The following is a 20,494-nucleotide window of genomic DNA, read 5'->3' as shown; positions in this document are numbered from 1 at the left end:
TCACAAACTAGTACCAGCATTTTAACATTCATCATTAGGGCTTTTTAATTTTTTTTGAAGACAAAAATAAACCACATGTGCTTGACTCTAGTGAAACAATGAAACAGTGAATTCTGGTAAGCAGTATATGGTGACAGTAAAGTGTAATGTTGGGGCATATCAGACCAGCACTACATTGAATGGTGGTACACAGTATCAGACCAGACCTCCAAAAAAATTCTCAAAAATTTACTGTAAATGTTCTCTGTATCACCCAGGTGGTGCCACATAGTGCTATTTTGAATGAAAGATAATCAGCTGACCAAAGTCTGCGTGGGGAAAAAACAGCAGTGGATCAAAGTCACGGTCATCATACTCATACTAAGTCTAAAAGAAAACAATGCTGAAGTAGTATAATAGTGTTTTGATGTAGAGAGAACATTCTGTCAAGAAAACTCAAGAGGTAGATCCTCACAATCTGCCAGCTCTAAAAGCAAAAAGGAGCTTGTGATTCAACAGGCCCACGAATCAAATTAGCTTTATATTTTATAGATTTTTTGTGGGTACTAAGTTTAACATTTAGAGACAAGGCATCCTATCCTTGTCCGTGACTTCACATTTTTTCACGTATTATAATAATAATAATTAGTATTATCGTTATAAATATTATTATTATTAATGTCCAAAAGGATACTATTATCGCCACACCACTAGATCGATACACTGAATGTACAACTTCACACAACACAGTATACTCTAATACATTCCCTGTTCCCTCAGTGGCTGAAGAGAGAATTGGATCAATGATTTGCCAATTTATTTGAAAAAACAAAAATATCTGATCTTTGCAGTCTAACGGATAATGGAACGCATTAAAATATAAGACATTGGAGATATTTCACTAAACACCACAACAGCAAAATCTGACGTGAATAACCGAAGGAATTTAGTTCTATCTGTGAACAGACATGAAAATATTCTTTCTATAATCGAAAACCCCGCCGAAAAAAAGAGTGACATTATGTTCAAATTGAGTCTTCAATAAATTAAATAATTCCTACCTCTGGAAATTCATCGGACTCTCCAAATACATCGGCAAAGTCTGATGGACTTTTCCTCAGAGTCTGGTCAGCAGGCAGAGTGTTGTCATTGTAAGATGTCACGAACTTAAAGTCACTGGTTCTAGATCCTGTTGTCAAGTAGGCGTCATAATTATAAGTGCTGCGTAAAGTTCCTGTGCCGTCAACATCTGCATAATTAGGAGGGAGATAAGCGCTGGGGATGGCAACTGCTCCATCAAACAACAGTCTGGGCTTTCTCCTGCGACAAAACCTCACACCCAGGATGATGATAATGAAGGTCAGAAAAAAGGTGGAAACGGACACCAGCGCGATGATCAGATAAGAGGTCAGTTTGGAATTCTTCTCATCATAAGAAATATCCTTCAGTTCTGGGACCTCAGCCAAGTTATCTGAAATAAGTAAATACATGGAACAGGTGGCAGAGAGAGAGGGCTGTCCGTTATCTTTCACTGACACAATAAGGTTCTGTTTCATGCTGTCAGATTCAGAAATGTCCCGTTGTGTCCTGATCTCTCCGCTGTGGAGACCAATACTGAAAAGTCCCGGATCAGTGGATTTGACTATATGATAGGACAGCCAGGCGTTCTGTCCGGAGTCTGCGTCCACCGCTATCACTTTGGACACCAGAGAGCCTCCGTGTGCAGCTTTGGGGACCAGCTCAGTCATGAAGGAGTTGCCCTCCGGGGCGGGGTACAGTATCTGAGGAGAGTTGTCATTCACATCCGATATGAACACACTGACGGTCACATTGCTGCTGAGCGGAGGAGAACCGTTGTCTCTGGCCATCACGTGGACTTTAAAACTCCTGAACTGTTCATAATCAAACGACCTCACAGCGTGGATCACCCCCGTGTCTCCGTTAACAGATACATAGGAGGACACCGGGGCTCCGTTCACCTCACCAGGTAACAGAGAATAAATCACTGTACCGTTTTGTCTCCAGTCAGGGTCTCGAGCAGTAACGGAACATAAAGTGGAGCCAGGTTTGTTATTTTCAGTCACATATGCGCTATAGGACTGTTCCTCAAACACAGGTGGATTGTCGTTGATGTCTGCTACAGATAACTGAACAGTTTTAGAGGAGGACAGAGGTGGAGAGCCCTCGTCAGTGGCAGTGATTGTAAGGTTGTAATCAGACACTAGTTCACGGTCCAGTTGTCCTGTAGTTACCAGAGAATAGTAGTTTTTAATAGAAGGAACCAATTTAAAAGGGGCACCTTGTTGAAAGGAGCAGCGGACCTGTCCATTATTTTCAGAGTCTCTGTCCTGCACATTAATGATGCCCACCTCTGTACCAGGTGAAACATTCTCTGGTATGGGATTAGACAGTGAATTCAGATCTATGACTGGAGCATTGTCATTTACATCCGTAACATCTATTATAACTTTGGCGTATGAGGTTAGCCCTAAACCATCTTTAGCTTGCACTCTCATCTCAAAAGAACTCCTCTCTTCAAAGTCAATCATGCCAGTTACTCTAATTTCTCCTGTTTTAGGATCAATTGAGAAAACATTTACATCGCCATCAGATATGTGGCCGAAGTCATATGTCACATCTCCATTCACTCCTTCATCTGCGTCAGTAGCACTGACGCGAATCACTGTGGTATCTGGAGGAGAGTTTTCCGGCAGACTGGCTTTATAAACGGCCTGGCTAAACACTGGGGCGTTATCATTAGCATCCAGTACAGTGACGTGTATGACTACCGTTCCTGATCTCTGAGCAGAACCACCATCTAAAGCTGTGAGAAGCAAATTAATCTCTTTTTGTTTCTCTCGATCAAGTTTATTCTCCAGCACGAGTTCAACCTTATTGCTGTCAACAGCGAGAATAAAGTTGTCGTTCTGCTGTAGGTTGTACCTTTGAACAGCATTTTGACCTACATCTGCGTCATGGGCCTCCTCGATTGAGAAGCGGTTACCCTTTTCAGCTGATTCGCTTATTTCCATTTCAATCAAATTATCCCTAAATTTTGGCGAGTTATCATTTACATCTTGAATATGAAGAGTTATACGATGAAGCTCCAGAGGATTTTCTAGAACCAGATCTACTTTTAAAACACACGAGGGTTTCTTGACACAAAGGCTTTCTCTATCAATTCTGTCCGATATAATCAAATCTCCGGTACCCTGATTAATGTCGCAATACCGTTTACGAGTCCCCTGAAAATCAACACGGGCCTTTCGTGAAGATAAAGTACTAAGATCAACACCGAGATCTTTGGCTATATTTCCAATAACAGCGTCGCGTTTCATCTCTTCTGGAATAGAATAACTCAGGTCTCCATAAACGAGGTGCAGCGTTACAAAGAAGGAAGCAAAGCAGAAGATCGGGCGAAGCACTGAAAATCCTTTGTCTCCCATCCTGAAACAAAGCGCTTCCTCGGCTTGTTAAATTCACTGTCCAGTGCGAAAAGTCATATATATATCCAAAAAGAGTCGATAAATCAAAATTCCACACCAGTGCACGCGATGAAATATAATCCGGGTTTTAATGGATTCTCTGGAACAAGGGTGGAGTGGTATGTGTTTGTGTTCTGTTAGTCAACAGCGACGCCATGAGTTGCTTTTTTTACATGCAAGAAAATGTTATGCACCAAGTCTAAAATCACATTTCAGTAATATTCACTCAAGTTCATATAAAATGCGCAGTATATGTTGAAATATACCACATTGCAGTGGATAAGGCTCAGGGGAAAATAGTACAGCTCATTAAATATGACTGTTGCAGGTTTTCTGTGGTGTTATACTATTCTACCATACAAGCGGGAAATGTAATTATCCAAAAAGCACAAAATAATTCGTTCTGTACAAGATAAGATTAATAATTATGGCTGCAGTTTAACAGAGAGGAAGGTTCAGTACCACTGACAGCTAGAGCATCTCACTATTGAATGAAGGATGTAACCTCATGTCAATACACAGGTGCATTTGTGGCATTTTTAATCGATATTAGTACTAGTACAACAAATGTCATTAAGCCTATTCAAATTCAGAAAATATGTCTAAAGGGAAAGAAGATGCAGTATCTCCAGTTCCCTTAGAAGTGATCCAGCACCACGGGCAGCTACCTTCAGGTATTGAGGGCTGGTTGCACAAAGAAGACTTACGTTGCATTGTTACACTCACTTAAATTAGTCCCCCTTCTGTCCTTAGACTAGTCTAATGTGAGTTAGACAACTTAACCAAAGTAAATAATTGATTTTAGACCTAAAAAGGTTTTCCTCCCATTGTTAAGCTAAATGAGAACTAGGGGCTGCATTGTTTCCACCATTAAATGAGACTTGCTAATAACAGAGAAAAATAGATAGAAAAAAACAAGAAGTAAAATATTTTTGAAAGAGTGCACAGTTCAGTTTTATTACCAATGTTGATTCCCATTAATGCGGTTTCTGGGTAAAATGTCCTTATCACTGAAAATTATTTCATAAGGTCTATGTTTTCTGTTGGAATACATCTCGATGAAGCATGGTGTTGACCACATTTGATAGTTTACCAAATACTGAACTAGTCCCACTTCTCATACTCATTAACTGACAGCTTTGTGAAGGTAACCAATCAGATGTGAAGACTGTTTGTCATGAGTCATAATGAATATGTGTCCTTCTATATCTAGACCACCAAAATGTATCAAAAATGTTAAGCACAGTGTGTTAACAAGAACAAAAATTGAAAAGAAAATACATGCTTGTATCACTTCCATGGTTTGGAGGCAAAAAGAATATTTTAAACATTTACTGGCATAATTTAGTAAATAGATAATGAGAAGAGAAATTAATTGTTCCTTCATTAACAACAAATTTTACTTAAACGACCGCACAGCATTTTAATAACGTTGACAAATTGGATTGTTGTAGCCAGGCAGGCATCTCAACAAACGAGCCAAAAATGTATCAATTGTGATAAGGAATTTAACTGGTTCCTACCTCTACAGACTCATTCAAATCTTCAAAGGGATCAGCAAAGTCTGATGGACTTTTCCTCAGAGTCTGGTCAGCAGGCAGAGTGTTGTCATTGTAGGATGTCACGAACTTAAAGTCACTGGTTCTAGATCCTGTTGTCAAGTAGGCGTCATAATTATAAGTGCTGCGTAAAGTTCCTGTGCCGTCAACATCTGCGTAATTAGGAGGGAGATAAGCGCTGGGGATGGCAACTGCTCCATCAAACAACAGTCTGGGCTTTCTCCTGCGACAAAACCTCACACCCAGAATGATGATAATGAAGGTCAGAAAAAACGTGGAAACTGACACCAGCGCGATGATCAGATAAGAGGTCAGTTTAGAATTCTTCTCATCATAAGAAATATCCTTCAGTTCTGGGACCTCAGCCAAGTTATCAGAAATAAGTAAATACATGGAACAGGTGGCAGTGAGAGAGGGCTGTCCGTTATCTTTCACTGCCACAATGAGGTTCTGTTTCATGCTGTCAGATTCAGAAATGTCCCGCTGTGTCCTGATCTCTCCGCTGTGGAGACCAATACTGAAAAGTCCCGGATCAGTGGATTTGACTATATGATAGGACAGCCAGGCGTTCTGTCCGGAGTCTGCGTCCACCGCTATCACTTTGGATACCAGAGAGCCTCCGTGTGCAGCTTTGGGGACCAGCTCAGTCATGAAGGTGTTGCCCTCCGGGGCGGGGTACAGTATCTGAGGAGAGTTGTCATTCACATCCGATATGAACACACTGACGGTCACGTTGCTGCTGAGCGGAGGAGAACCGTTGTCTCTGGCCATCACGTGGACTTTAAAACTCCGGAACTGTTCATAATCAAACGACCTCACAGCGTGGATCACCCCCGTGTCTCCGTTAACAGACAGATAAGAGGACACCGGGGCTCCGTTCACCTCACCAGGTAACAGAGAATAAATCACTGTACCGTTTTGTCTCCAGTCGGGGTCTCGAGCAGTAACGGAACATAAAGTGGAGCCAGGTTTGTTATTCTCAGTCACATATGCGCTGTAGGACTGTTCCTCAAACACAGGTGGATTGTCGTTGATGTCTGCTACAGATAACTGAACAGTTTTAGAGGAGGACAGAGGTGGAGAGCCCTCGTCAGTGGCAGTGATTGTAAGATTGTAATCAGACACTAGTTCACGGTCCAGTTGTCCTGTAGTCACCAGAGAATAGTAGTTTTTAATAGAGGGAACCAACTTAAAGGGGGCGCCTTGCTGAATGGAGCAGCGGACCTGTCCGTTATTCTCAGAGTCTCTGTCCTGCACGTTAATGATGCCCACCTCTGTACCAGGTGACACATTCTCAGGTATGGGGTTAGACAGTGAATTCAGATATATCACTGGGGCATTGTCATTTACATCAGTAACATCTATTATAACTTTGGCGTACGAGGTTAGCCCTAAACCATCTTTAGCTTGTACTCTCATCTCAAAAGAATTCCTTTCTTCAAAGTCAATCACGCCAGTTACTCTAATTTCTCCCGTTTTCGGGTCAATGGAAAATAAATTTACATCATCGTCTGAAACATGACCAAAGTGATATGTCACATCTCCATTCACTCCTTCATCTGCGTCAGTAGCACTGACGCGAATCACTGTGGTATCTGGAGGAGAGTTTTCCGGCAGACTGGCTTTATAAACGGCCTGGCTAAACACTGGGGCGTTATCATTAGCATCCAGTACAGTGACGTGTATGACTACAGTTCCTGATCTCTGAGGAGAGCCACCATCTAAAGCAGTGAGAAGCAAATTAATCTCTTTTTGCTTTTCTCGATCAAGTTTATTTTCCAGTACAAGATCAACCTTGTTGCTGTCAACTGATAGGATAAAATGGTCGTTCTTTTCTAAGTTGTATCTTTGAACAGCATTTTGACCTATATCTGCGTCATGGGCCTCCTCGATTGGAAAACGACTACCCTTTTCAGCTAACTCACTTATTTCCATTTCAATCAAATTTTCTCTGAATTGTGGTGAGTTGTCGTTTACATCTTGGATAAAAAGACTTACACGGTGAAGTTCTAACGGATTTTCTAACACCAGATCTACTTTTAAAACACACGAGGGCTTCTTGCCACAAAGGCTTTCTCTGTCCATTCTCTCCGATGCGATCAGATCTCCTGTGTTCAGTTTAATGTCACAGTACCTTTTCTGAGTTCCCTGAAAATCAACACGTGTATGTCTTGAAGAAAAGGTGCCGCGGTTCAGACCGAGATCTTTGGCTATATTTCCAATAACAGCCTCGCGTTTCATCTCCTCTGGAATAGAATAGCTGAGATCTCCATGAGCGAGGCGCAGCGTTACGAAGAAGGAAACAAAGCAGAAAACCGGACGAAACACTGAGAGTCCTTTGTTTCCCATCCTGACACAAAACGCGTTCTCAGCTTGAACAAATTACTGTCCAGTGCGAAACATCCAATATGTCCAAAAAGTGTTAATAGATCAGCACTTCACAGCGGTATACATGATGAAATATATCTGGGGGTTTAACCGATTCTCGGAAAAAGCTTCGACTGATATCAATGCAGTATAGTGGGTGGAGTGGTGTGTGTATGTTTTCTGTTAGGCAACAGCGACGCCACGAGTCGCTATTTAGATAGACATTGGCAGTGCATTGTCTCCACAAAGTCTAAAACTAAGTTAAAGTAATATGCAGTCGTGTTCGTATGGACTGTGCTCTGTGTCGAAAAAAGCTAGAATGCAATGGATAAGACTCAGAGAAAAATGACAAAAAGCTGAATCAATATAACTCTTTCATGAATTTACTGATGCTACACTATTCTACCATTCAAATAGAACAAAATAAAATATCCAAAGTAATCACTTCATAATTATTTCTGGACTAGATAAGATCAAGACTTATGGCTACAGCTCCTCAAACACCCAAGGTTCAGCACCATGGACAGCAACTCATTACTGAATAAAGGACGTGATTTTCATTCATGTCACTATACATCAATGTTGATATACGGGTGTGTGTGTGTGTGTGTGTGTGTGTTTGTGGCGATTGTTTTATCAATATATTGTTATTGCTATTATTATTATTAATATTATTGTTATCAATATCATTATTATTATTATTAGTTGTTGTTGTAGAAGTAGTGGTAGTACAAAAATGTAATTACGCCTATTCAAATTCCAACACTGCTAAAAGGAAAAAAGGTACAGTATCTGCAGTTGCATTTGTGCCTGAGATGTGTTTCAGCACCACGGACAGACACTTAAGGATACTGAGGGGCTGGTTGTATAGACATAATTCACGTTCATTTGCTCCATTTACTTCAGATGGTCAGACTCTTGTTTTTAGACACGTCGAATGTGAGCGAGACCATTAAAAATAAATGGATGATTTTAGATCTACAAAAATTAGCCACACAGCCTTCAGTTACATCAGAACTAAAAGCTGCAGTGTTTCAGTGAGTTAATGACAATTGCTGAAACTACTAAAAAAAAAACAGTAGCGCAAGCGAGCAGGTTACGAAATTTGAGAGGCTGCAGTAACGGCTTCTCTCACAGCTGCACTTCCCCAGTAAACTGTTCTCTTACCTAAATCTTCCTTTAAAAGGCCACAATTTTCTGCCAGAAAACAGCTGGTTGAAGAATATTCTTGGTCACATATACTTGTATTTGATAAACATTGAATTAGTCCAGCTTTAGATAATCAACAAAAGACAACTTTCTGAAACCAAAATACTTACATTTATATATGAAGACAAATTCCATGTCGGACGTCATGGTGAACCTTGAAATTTGTGAAAGGCAACGAAATAAATCCACCAAAGAAACATTACCACCACGTGGTGACACGAACACTGAAGAAATGACACGAGTGTTTTAACAAATACAGTGATGAGTTCAATAGTTGTGGTTGGCATGTCGAAATGTTGGAAGATTTACTAACGTGATATACACGGTTGATGGTGACAAGAGAAAAAAAAGGGTTCCTGTCATGAAGCAAACATTTCACTTAGCGAAAAAGAGGACATCGTTCTTTAAATTGAAAGACAAGCAGTTTTCTGTCAGAACGGCATAAAAGTACTTAACAAACGCCAACATTCATCAACTGTAACCAGTGGACTTGGTTGAGTAGCTCCTACCTCCACAGACGCCTCCAAATCGTCGAACGGATCAGCAAAGTCTGATGGACTTTTCCTCAGAGTCTGGTCAGCAGGCAGAGTGTTGTCATTGTAAGATGTCACGAACTTAAAGTCACTAGTTCTGGACCCTGTTGTCAAGTAGGCGTCATAATTGTAAGTGCTGCGTAAAGTTCCTGTGCCGTCAACATCTGCATAATTAGGAGGAAGATAAGCGCTGGGGATGGCAACTGCTCCATCAAACAACAGTCTGGGCTTTCTCCTGCGACAAAACCTCACACCCAGGATGATGATAATGAAGGTCAGAAAAAACGTGGAAACGGACACCAGCGCGATGATCAGATAAGAGGTCAGTTTGGAATTCTTCTCATCATAAGAAATATCCTTCAGTTCTGGGACCTCAGCCAAGTTATCAGAAATGAGTAAATACATGGAACAGGTGGCAGAGAGAGAGGGCTGTCCATTATCTTTCACTGCCACAATGAGGTTCTGTTTCATGCTGTCAGATTCAGAAATGTCCCGCTGTGTCCTGATCTCTCCGCTGTGGAGACCAATACTGAAAAGTCCCGGATCAGTGGATTTGACTATATGATAGGACAGCCAGGCGTTCTGTCCGGAGTCTGCGTCCACCGCTATCACTTTGGATACCAGAGAGCCTCCGTGTGCAGCTTTGGGGACCAGCTCGGTCATGAAGGAGTTGCCCTCCGGGGCAGGGTACAGTATCTGAGGAGAGTTGTCATTCACATCCGATATGAACACACTGACGGTCACGTTGCTGCTGAGCGGAGGAGAACCGTTGTCTCTGGCCATCACGTGCACTTTAAAACTCCTGAACTGTTCATAATCAAACGACCTCACGGCGTGGATCACCCCCGTGTCTCCGTTAACAGATACATAGGAGGACACCGGGGCTCCGTTCACCTCACCAGGTAACAGAGAATAAATCACTGTACCGTTTTGTCTCCAGTCGGGGTCTCGAGCAGTAACGGAACATAGAGTGGAGCCAGGTTTGTTATTTTCAGTCACATATGCGCTGTAGGACTGTTCTTCAAATACAGGTGGATTGTCGTTGATGTCTGCTACAGATAACTGAACAGTTTTAGAGGAGGACAGAGGTGGAGAGCCCTCGTCTGTGGCAGTGATTGTAAGGTTGTAATCAGACACTAGTTCACGGTCCAGTTGTCCTGTAGTCACCAGAGAATAGTAGTTTTTAATAGAAGGAACCAACTTAAAAGGGACATTTTGCTGAATGGAGCAGCGGACCTGTCCGTTATTCTCAGAGTCTCTGTCCTGTACGTTAATGATGCCCACTTCTGTACCAGGTGACACATTTTCAGGTATGGGATCAGTCGATGATTTCAGATATATCACTGGAGCATTGTCATTTACATCCGTAACATCTATTATAACTTTGGCGTATGAGGTTAGCCCTAAACCATCTTTAGCTTGCACTCTCATCTCAAAAGAACTACTGTCTTCAAAATCAATCACGCCAATTACTCTTATTGTTCCCGTTTTAGGATCAATTGAGAAAGCATCTACATCGTCATCAGATATGTGACCAAAGTGATATGTCACATCTCCATTCACTCCTTCATCTGCGTCAGTAGCACTGACGCGAATCACTGTGGTATCTGGAGGAGAGTTTTCAGGCAGACTGGCTTTATAAACGGCCTGGCTAAACACTGGGGCGTTATCATTAGCATCCAGTACAGTGACGTGTATGACTACCGTTCCTGATCTCTGAGGAGAGCCACCATCTAAAGCTGTGAGAAGCAAATTAATCTCTTTTTGTTTCTCTCGATCAAGTGTATTCTCCAAAACAAGTTCAACCTTGTTGCTGTCGACAGCGAGAATAAAGTTGTCGTTCTTTTGAAGGTTGTATCTTTGAACAGCATTTTGACCTATATCTGCGTCATGGGCCTCCTCGATAGAGAAGCGGTTACCCTTGTCTGCTGACTCGCTTATTTCCATTTCAATCAAATTTTCTCGAAATTTTGGCGAGTTGTCGTTTACATCCTGAATATGAAGAGTTATACGATGGAGCTCCAAAGGATTTTCTAACACCAGGTCCACTTTTACAACACAGGAAGGTTTTTTGCTACAAAGGCTTTCTCTATCAATTCTTTCCGATGTGATCAAATCTCCGGTATTCAGATTAATGTCACAGTACCGTTTACGAGTCCCTTCAAAATCAACTCGGGCCTTTCGTGAAGATAAAGTCCTCAGGTCGAGACCGAGATCTTTGGCTATATTTCCAATAACAGCGTCGCGTTTCATTTCTTCTGGGATAGAATAACTCAGGTCTCCATGAACGAGGTGCAGCGTTACATAGAAGGAAACAAAGCACAAGATTGTACGAAGCACTGAAAATCCTTTGTCTCCCATCCTGACACAGAGCGCTTCCCCAGCTTGTGAAACTCACTGTCCGGTGCGGAAAAATCTAATATATCCCAAACCACCAATAGATCAACACTCCACACCAGTGTATACGATGAAATATAACCAGGGGTTTAATCAATTCACGAGAAAAACTGCAACTGTTTCTCATGCAGTAGTAGAGGGTGGAGTGTTGGGTGTATATTTTCTGTCAGCCAACAGCGACGCCGTGAGTCGCTTTTTATTTCCACACTGGTATGCAAGAAAATATCTTTAATAGAGTCCAAAACTAAATTAAGGTAATATTTACCCACGTTGGCATAAAATATCCATACAAAGTTTTATTTTGTTTGTTTGTTGCTGTTTTTTTAAAGCTACAAAGTAACGGATGAGGATCAGAGAAGAATGACAAAGAACTTAATTAATATAAGTCTTTCAGCCATTTACTGATGCTATACTAGTCTACCATGCAAACCTTAAATTTAATTATCCAATGTAAGTTATCATGATTTCTGAACCAGATTAGATTGGAGAAATATGGCTGTAGCACAACAGAGACAAAATGTGTAGCACCATGGACAAATACAGCACCTCTGAATAGGTTATGGGACCTTCATGTCACTATACAGGACTTCAAATAAACATATGTAATTACTGCAAGGTTTTTTTATTTAGGCTACTTCCTCCTACCACTACATCGTACTGCAATTATTATTGCTGTTATAATTCATATTAATATTAAAATTATCATTAACATTAGTGAGAAAATGTCATTCAACTTGTTTACATCAGTGAAACGTAGCTCCAATTACACTTGTGCCAGGGAAGTGTTTCAGCACCATGGACAGACACCTTCAGATACTGAGAGGCTAGTTGCAAAAAAAGAGATGTTTCATTGCTCTACTGAATAAGGCTAGTCTATGTTTTCTCCTTTGACTCTTCCAATGTGAGCTAGACAATTTCACACAAGTAAAGAATGACTCATTGGGCAAAATCAGAACTATGGGCTAGTGTTTTCTCCATTTAAGGACACCTGCTGATAGTGACAAAAACAGAGCATAAAGGGTAAATAATTTTGAGACGCTGCAGTAAGTACACAATCTTAGTAAATATGTCTACCACTGCCTTTCTCACAACTACAATTTCTTTGTAAAGCTTCCTTATAACTATAGTTTCTTTTATAAGGCCAATGTTTACAGTTTGGAAACAGCTGGTTGAAGCAATTTCTTAGTTTCATTGTAGTTTACCAAATCACAAATTTGTTCAGTGTCAAACACTCCAAAACTGACACCTTTCTGAAATCAAAAAACTGTAGATATAGTTGATAGTTATCTGTCAGGGATCCAAAAATTGTTTTACAATGTGTTTGCAAGAACAAATGTAAAAGAAAAAAAATACGTTTAAAAAATTGAAAGGAAATGAGTTCAATGAATGTGAAGGAAAACAGGCAGAAATACTTAAACGTTTGCTAACGTAATTTACAAAGTACATAGTAACAAGAGGAACACAAATGTTCTTCCATTGAGAAAATATTTCATCGCAACAACCACGCATCACTTTTGGATTTAATAAACACAAAGAACTAATGGAGCTCAGCCAGACAGACGTCGGACAACTTAGCAAAGGAGCAAGACATGCATCTGTTATAAGGAGTCTTTTGAATGGTTCCTACCTCTACAGACGCCTCCAAATCTTGGAATGGATCAGCAAAGTCTGATGGACTTTTCCTCAGAGTCTGGTCAGCAGGCAGAGTGTTGTCATTGTATGAACTGACGAACTTAAAGTCACTGGTTCTAGATCCTGTTGTCAAGTAGGCGTCATAATTGTAAGTGCTGCGTAAAGTTCCTGTGCCGTCAACATCTGCGTAATTAGGAGGGAGATAAGCGCTGGGGATGGCAACTGCTCCATCAAACAACAGTCTGGGCTTTCTCCTGCGACAAAACCTCACACCCAGGATGATGATAATGAAAGTCAGAAAAAAGGTGGAAACTGACACCAGCGCGATGATCAGATAAGAGGTCAGTTTGGAATTCTTCTCATCGTAAGAAATATCCTTCAGTTCTGGGACCTCAGCCAAGTTATCAGAAATAAGTAAATACATGGAACAGGTGGCAGAGAGAGAGGGCTGTCCGTTATCTTTCACTGACACAATAAGGTTCTGTTTCATGCTGTCAGATTCAGAAATGTCTCGCTGTGTCCTGATCTCTCCGCTATGGAGACCAATACTGAAAAGTCCCGGATCAGTGGATTTGACTATATGATAGGACAGCCAGGCGTTCTGTCCGGAGTCCGCGTCCACCGCTATTACTTTGGATACCAGAGAGCCTCCGTGTGCAGCTTTGGGGACCAGCTCGGTCATGAAGGAGTTGCCCTCCGGGGCGGGGTACAGTATCTGAGGAGAGTTGTCATTCACATCCGATATGAACACACTGACGGTCACGTTGCTGCTGAGCGGAGGAGAACCGTTGTCTCTGGCCATCACGTGAACTTTAAAACTCCTGAACTGTTCATAATCAAACGACCTCACGGCGTGGATCACCCCCGTGTCCCCGTTAACAGATACATAGGAGGACACCGGGGCTCCGTTCACCTCACCAGGTAACAGAGAATAAATCACTGTACCGTTTTGTCTCCAGTCGGGGTCTCGAGCAGTAACGGAACATAGAGTGGAGCCAGGTTTGTTATTTTCAGTCACATATGCGCTGTAGGACTGGTCCTCAAACACAGGTGGGTTGTCGTTGATGTCTGCTACAGATAACTGAACAGTTTTAGAGGAGGACAGAGGTGGAGAGCCCTCGTCAGTGGCGGTGATTGTAATGTTGTAATCAGACACTAGTTCACGGTCCAGTTGTCCTGTAGTCACCAGAGAATAATAGCTTTTAATAGAAGGGACTAACTTAAAGGGGGCGCCTTGCTGAATGGAGCAGCGGACCTGTCCGTTATTCTCAGAGTCTCTGTCCTGCACGTTAATGATGCCCACCTCTGTACCAGGTGACACATTCTCAGGTATGGGATCAGTCAATGATTTCAGATATATCACTGGAGCATTGTCATTTACATCCGTAACATCTATTATAACTTTGGCGTATGAGGTTAGCCCTAAACCATCTTTAGCTTTAACTCTCATCTCAAAAGAACTCCTCTCTTCAAAGTCAATCACGCCAGTTACTCTAACTTCTCCTGTTTTGGGATCAATTGAGAAAACATTTACATCATCGTCTGACACATGGCCAAAGTGATATGTCACATCTCCATTCACTCCTTCATCTGCGTCAGTAGCACTGACATGAATCGCTGTGGTATCTGGAGGAGAGTTTTCAGGCAGACTGGTTTTATAAATGGCCTGGTTAAACACTGGGGCGTTATCATTAGCATCCAGTACAGTGACGTGTATAACTACTGTACCCGATCTCTGGGGAGAGCCACCATCTAAAGCTGTGAGAAGCAAATTAATCTCTTTTTGTTTTTCTCGATCAAGTTTGTTCTCTAGTACGAGTTCAACCTTGCTGTTGTCAACAGCAAGAATAAAGTTGTCGTTCTTTTGGAGGTTGTACCTTTGAACAGCATTTTGACCTATATCTGCGTCATGGGCCTCCTCAATAGAGAAGCGGTTACCCTTTTCAGCTGACTCCCATATTTCCATTTCAATTAATTTATCGTTGAATTGCGGTGAGTTGTCATTAATGTCTTGAATATGAAGAGTTACACGATGAAGTTCCAAAGGATTTTCCAACACTAGGTCTACTTTTAAAACACACGAGGGTTTCTTCAGACAAAGGCTTTCTCTGTCAACTCTCTCCGATGTGATCAAATCTCCGGTATTCAGATTAATTTCACAATACCTTTTCCGAGTTCCTTCAAAATCAACACGGATCTGTCGTGAAGATAAAGTCCTCAGGTCGAGACCAAGGTCTTTGGCTATATTTCCAATAACAGATTCGCGTTTCATCTCCTCTGGAATAGAATAGCTCAGATCTCCATGAACGAGGTGCAGCGTTACGAGGAAGGAAACAAAGCAGAGGATTGTACGAAGCCCTGGAAATCCTTTGCGTACCATCTTGACACAAAACGCGTATTCAGGTTGTACAATTTAATGTCCAACGGGAAAATAAAATATGTCCAAAAATGCAAATAATCCAACACTCAACATCAGTGTGCACAACTGATATGCACGGGGATTTAACAGATCCCCTTGAAACACTGCGACTGATATCTATGCAGGGGTAGTGGGTGGAGGGGTATAAGATTATTTTCTGGCAGCCAACAGCGACACCATGAGTCGCTTTATATCATCTGACTGTAATGAAATATTCTCCACAAAGTCTCAAACCACGTTAAGATAATATTCACTTACGTTCATGTGAATTGTGGATGTGTGGTAAATCTTTAATCTATATGAAACACACAATTTATACATTGCAATTGCTTCAGCTTCGGAGACGTAGGACTACGTGTTGTCCAGCCCAGGAGCCTACAAGTGAGGTTAAAGACATTTGTTTTGTGACGCTCGGAGAACCAACAAATATGTAACCTTTTCTTTAGGTTTGTAAAAGTACAAGATGTAGGCTATGTATAAATTCATATTACTGTTTGTCCCTCTAAAAGAGAAGGTCAGCAAAAGTTTGAGTACAGCACTGTAACAAATGATTACGATATAAAACTGCACCGTGATTGAGCGGTCCATATTAAGACAATGAGCTGAGATTCTCACGTAGATTACAACGATACAAAGTTTTCATGATAGATCAGTTTTTATTATTATTATTATTATTATTATTATTATTATTATTATTATTATTATTATTATTATCATCATCATCGTTATTATTATTGAAATTCAGACAGCATAACTAAAGAGTAAACGAGACCTTTAGGTGGAGGAGGGTTTCAGCACCATGGACAGATACCTTGAGATTTGGCAGAATTGGAAGACACAAAGATAAATTGTTGTATTGCTCTCCCGGTCAGTGTTCTGAGACTCGAATAATGCCAGTTGGACAGTCAAAGAAAAGAAAAAAACATGACTCATTCTTAGACCTCAAAAGTTAGCCACCTGCCCATTGGCTTAAGCATGAGCTATGTTTCCGTCACTTACTGATAAGTGATAATCAGTATGCTGATGGCTAAAAAAAGAAATATTGTGCACTGAACAATGAAAAAGTAAAGACTCAATAGCCTGCATAAAATGATTTGATTTTTTAAAAATATTTCTGCCACTGCCATACTCATGACTGCACTTCCGTGCTAAAAGAAAAGCTTCTTATAACTATAAATTCCTCCACGATAGCAGTTTTTTTACTGGAAATTATCATGTTCAAACAACTCCTTATCCACGAATGATTTTATTTTACTACATAGATAATCAGTCCTACTTAGAACGCTAAACAGCTGCCACCTTTCTGAAAACAGACAACTGAATTATATATGAAGGCTAACTATTCTGTAAAGGAATCATCGTAAAAATATAAATTTCTAAGGCGAGATGGGAGAAAATGTGTTGACAAGAACCAAACAGAAACAATATGCCATTCACACATGGACACGAAGTGAGGAGTTCCATATGAAAGACAAAAGGGCAAAAAATATGTTACCAATTCCTAATGCGATTTTCAAGGGAAGCAGAGGCAGAAGAACGTTATTTTTCCTCCACAATTTAGCCAGTTCACTTCAACAACCACGCAATATTTTTTATATTTTGGAGACATACATAAATGCTGCTGTCAGGAAAAATGTACTCGACAAAGAGACAAATTGCATTATTTTTGACGAGTTCAGCTTGGTCTCCTAAAAATAACGTTTGAACAACTTATTGGCGACAGCAAATGCCTTTTAAAGGCAACATCATGCCGCCCGGATTGAAGCCTACAAAGTAACTCGAGGAGAAAACAGTGTTATAAACGTAATTTCAGAGAGACATGGTTGCGAGTAAAGAACTTTGAACGGTTCCTACCTCTACAGTCACATTCAACTCTTCGAATGGGTCAGCAAAGTCTGATGGACTTTTCCTCAGAGTCTGGTCAGCAGGCAGAGTGTTGTCATTGTAAGATGTCACGAACTTAAAGTCACTGGTTCTAGACCCTGTTGTCAAGTAGGCGTCATAATTGTAAGTGCTACGTAAAGTTCCTGTGCCGTCAACATCTGCGTAATTAGGAGGGAGATAAGCGCTGGGGATGGCAACCGCTCCATCAAACAACAGTCTGGGCTTCCTCCTGCGACAAAACCTCACACCCAGGATGATGATAATGAAGGTCAGAAAAAAGGTGGAAACGGACACCAGCGCGATGATCAGATAAGAGGTCAGTTTGGAATTCTTCTCATCATAAGAAATATCCTTCAGTTCTGGGACCTCAGCCAAGTTATCAGAAATAAGTAAATACATGGAACAGGTGGCAGAGAGAGAGGGCTGTCCGTTATCTTTCACTGCCACTATAAGGTTCTGTTTCATGCTGTCAGATTCAGAAATGTCCCGCTGTGTCCTGATCTCTCCGCTGTGGAGACCAATACTGAAAAGTCCCGGATCAGTGGATTTGACTATATGATAGGACAGCCAGGCGTTCTGGCCGGAGTCCGCGTCCACCGCTATCACTTTGGATACCAGAGAGCCTCCGTGTGCAGCTTTGGGGACCAGCTCGGTCATGAAGGAGTTGCCCTCCGGGGCGGGGTACAGTATCTGAGGAGAGTTGTCATTCACATCCGATATGAACACACTGACGGTCACGTTGCTGCTGAGCGGAGGAGAACCGTTGTCTCTGGCCATCACGTGAACTTTAAAACTCCTGAACTGTTCATAATCAAACGACCTCACAGCGTGAATCACCCCCGTGTCCCCGTTAACAGATACATAGGAGGACACCGGGGGTACGTTCACCTCACCAGGTAACAGAGAATAAATCACTGTACCGTTTTGTCTCCAGTCGGGGTCTCGAGCAGTAACGGAACATAGAGTGGAGCCAGGTTTGTTATTTTCAGTAACATATGCGCTGTAGGACTGTTCCTCAAACACAGGTGGGTTGTCGTTGATGTCTGCTACAGATAACTGAACAGTTTTAGAGGAGGACAGAGGTGGAGAGCCCTCGTCAGTGGCGGTGATTGTAATGTTGTAATCAGACACTAGTTCACGGTCCAGTTGTCCTGTAGTTACCAGAGAATAGTAGTTTTTAATAGAAGGAACCAACTTAAAAGGGACGTTTTGCTGAATGGAGCAGCGGACCTGTCCGTTGTTCTCAGAGTCTCTGTCCTGCACGTTAATGATGCCCACCTCTGTACCAGGTGACACATTCTCAGGTATGGGGTTAGTCAGTGATTTCAGATATATCACTGGAGCATTGTCATTTACATCCGTAACATCTATTATAACTTTGGCGTATGAGGTTAGCCCTAAACCATCTTTAGCTTCCACTCTCATTTCAAAAGAACTACTGTCTTCAAAATCAATCACACCAGTAACTCTAATTTCTCCCGTTGTAGGGTCAATAGAAAATACATTTACATCATCGTCTGACACATGGCCAAAGTCATATGTCACATCTCCATTCACTCCTTCATCTGCGTCAGTAGCACTGACACGAATCACTGTGGTATCTGGAGGAGAGTTTTCCGGCAGAATGGCTTTATAAACGGCCTGGCTAAACACTGGGGCGTTATCATTAGCATCCAATACAGTGACGTGTATGACTACTGTACCTGATCTCTGAGGAGAGCCACCATCTAAAGCTGTGAGAAGCAAATTAATCTCTTTTTGCTTTTCTCGATCAAGTTTATTCTCCAGCACGAGTTCAACCTTGTTGCTGTCAACGGCGAGAATAAAGTTGTCGTTCTGCTGTAGGTTGTACCTTTGAACAGCATTTTGACCTATATCTGCGTCATGGGCCTCCTCGATTGAGAAGCGGTTACCGTTTTCAGCTGACTCCCTTATTTCCATTTCAATCAAATTTTTCTTGAATTTCGGCGAGTTATCATTTACATCTTGAATGTGAAGAGTTATGCGATGAAGTTCCAAAGGATTTTCTAACACCAGGTCCACTTTGACAATGCAGGAAGGTTTCTTGCTACAAAGGCTTTCTCTGTCAATTCTTCCCGATGTGATCAAATCTCCGGTATTCAGATTAATGTCACAGTACCGTTTACGAGTCCCTTCAAAATCAACACGGGCCTTTCGTGAAGATAAAGTCCTCAGGTCGAGACTCAGATCTTTGGCTATATTTCCAATAACAGAGTCGCGTTTCATCTCTTCTGGAATAGAATAACTCAGGTCTCCATAAACGAGGTGCAGCGTTACAATAATGGAAGCAAAGCAGAAGATTGTACCAAGCGCTGAAAATCCTTTGTCTCCCATCCTGACACAAAGCGTTTCCTCAGCTTGTTAAATTCACTGTCCAGTGCGAAACAACAAATATACCCGAAAAGCGACAATAAATCAACACTCCACACCAGCGTATACGATGAAATATAATCAAAGGTTTAACCGATTCACGAGAAGAACTGCGACTGCAATTTATGCAGCAGTAGTGGGTGGAGTGCGTGTGTGTATATTTTCTGTCAGCCAACAGCGACGCCGTGAGTCGCTTTTTATCTTCACACTGGTATGCAAGGCAATGTTCTGTTCAAACTCTAAAACCACACTAAAGTAATATTTACTGACCCTCGTGCGCACTACATGTTGAAATATAGCCTACTACATTGCAATTCATAAGGCTGAGAGAAAAATAGCAGAGCTGATTAAATATGACTAGTGCAGGTTTTCTCTCATGTTATACTGTTCTATCACACAGAGAGAAATGTAATTATCCAAAAAGCACAACATAATTTGTTCTGAACAAGTTAAGATCCAGAATCATCGCTGCAGTTCAACAGAGACGAAAGCTCAGAATTACTGACAGATACAGCATCTCACTATTGAATGAGGGATGTAACCTCATGTCATGATACAACAATATCAATACACAAGTGCATGTGTGGCATTTTCAATCGGCATTAGTAGTAGTACAACAAATGTCATTAAGCCTATTCA

At 41.4% G+C, this 20,494-nt stretch overlaps 2 protein-coding genes across 9 annotated transcripts in view; both read right to left on the bottom strand.

The window, feature by feature from the left end:
- The window catches only part of LOC137189417 (protocadherin gamma-C5-like), a 316,496-nt gene that overhangs the window by 288,926 nt on the left and 7,076 nt on the right, over nt 1–20,494 (bottom strand). The window contains exon 1 of one of the 8 annotated variants that reach the window (XM_067599250.1): nt 9,109–11,630. The exons of 2 other annotated variants lie outside the window; for them this stretch is intronic. In XM_067599250.1, the coding sequence (XP_067455351.1) occupies nt 9,109–11,493 (2,385 nt within the window). In that variant the 5' untranslated portion in view covers nt 11,494–11,630. Of the gene's footprint in view, nt 1–1,040; nt 3,508–4,987; nt 7,519–9,108; nt 11,631–20,494 lie in introns of those variants that run through there. 5 more of the 8 variants (XM_067599274.1, XM_067599253.1, XM_067599275.1 and 2 more) reach the window with 5 other exon arrangements.
- Nucleotides 12,903–19,819, bottom strand: LOC137188821 (protocadherin gamma-A4-like). The gene is made up of 2 exons (XM_067598399.1): nt 18,353–19,819; nt 12,903–14,074 (listed from the first exon to the last, which is right to left on the bottom strand). Exons 1-2 carry the CDS (start codon nt 19,817–19,819, stop codon nt 13,067–13,069), a joined length of 2,475 nt encoding a protein of 824 aa, XP_067454500.1. The 3' UTR covers nt 12,903–13,066.

Source organism: Thunnus thynnus, chromosome 9, assembly GCF_963924715.1.
Source record: "Thunnus thynnus chromosome 9, fThuThy2.1, whole genome shotgun sequence".
Taxonomy (NCBI): domain Eukaryota; kingdom Metazoa; phylum Chordata; class Actinopteri; order Scombriformes; family Scombridae; genus Thunnus; species Thunnus thynnus.
Note: the sequence above shows the minus strand (reverse complement) of the source record. Positions and strands in the feature narration are given on the sequence as shown.

Excerpts from the sequence above, each read along its gene's own strand:
- LOC137188821 (XM_067598399.1), bottom strand. The coding sequence starts at position 19,819 with ATGGGAGACAAAGGATTTTCAGCGCTTGGTACAATCTTCTGCTTTGCT. Across the intron at positions 14,075-18,352 it reads ATTCTCTGTTACCTGGTGAG|GTGAACGGAGCCCCGGTGTC; the intron begins GTGAACGTACCC and ends TTACCTGGTGAG.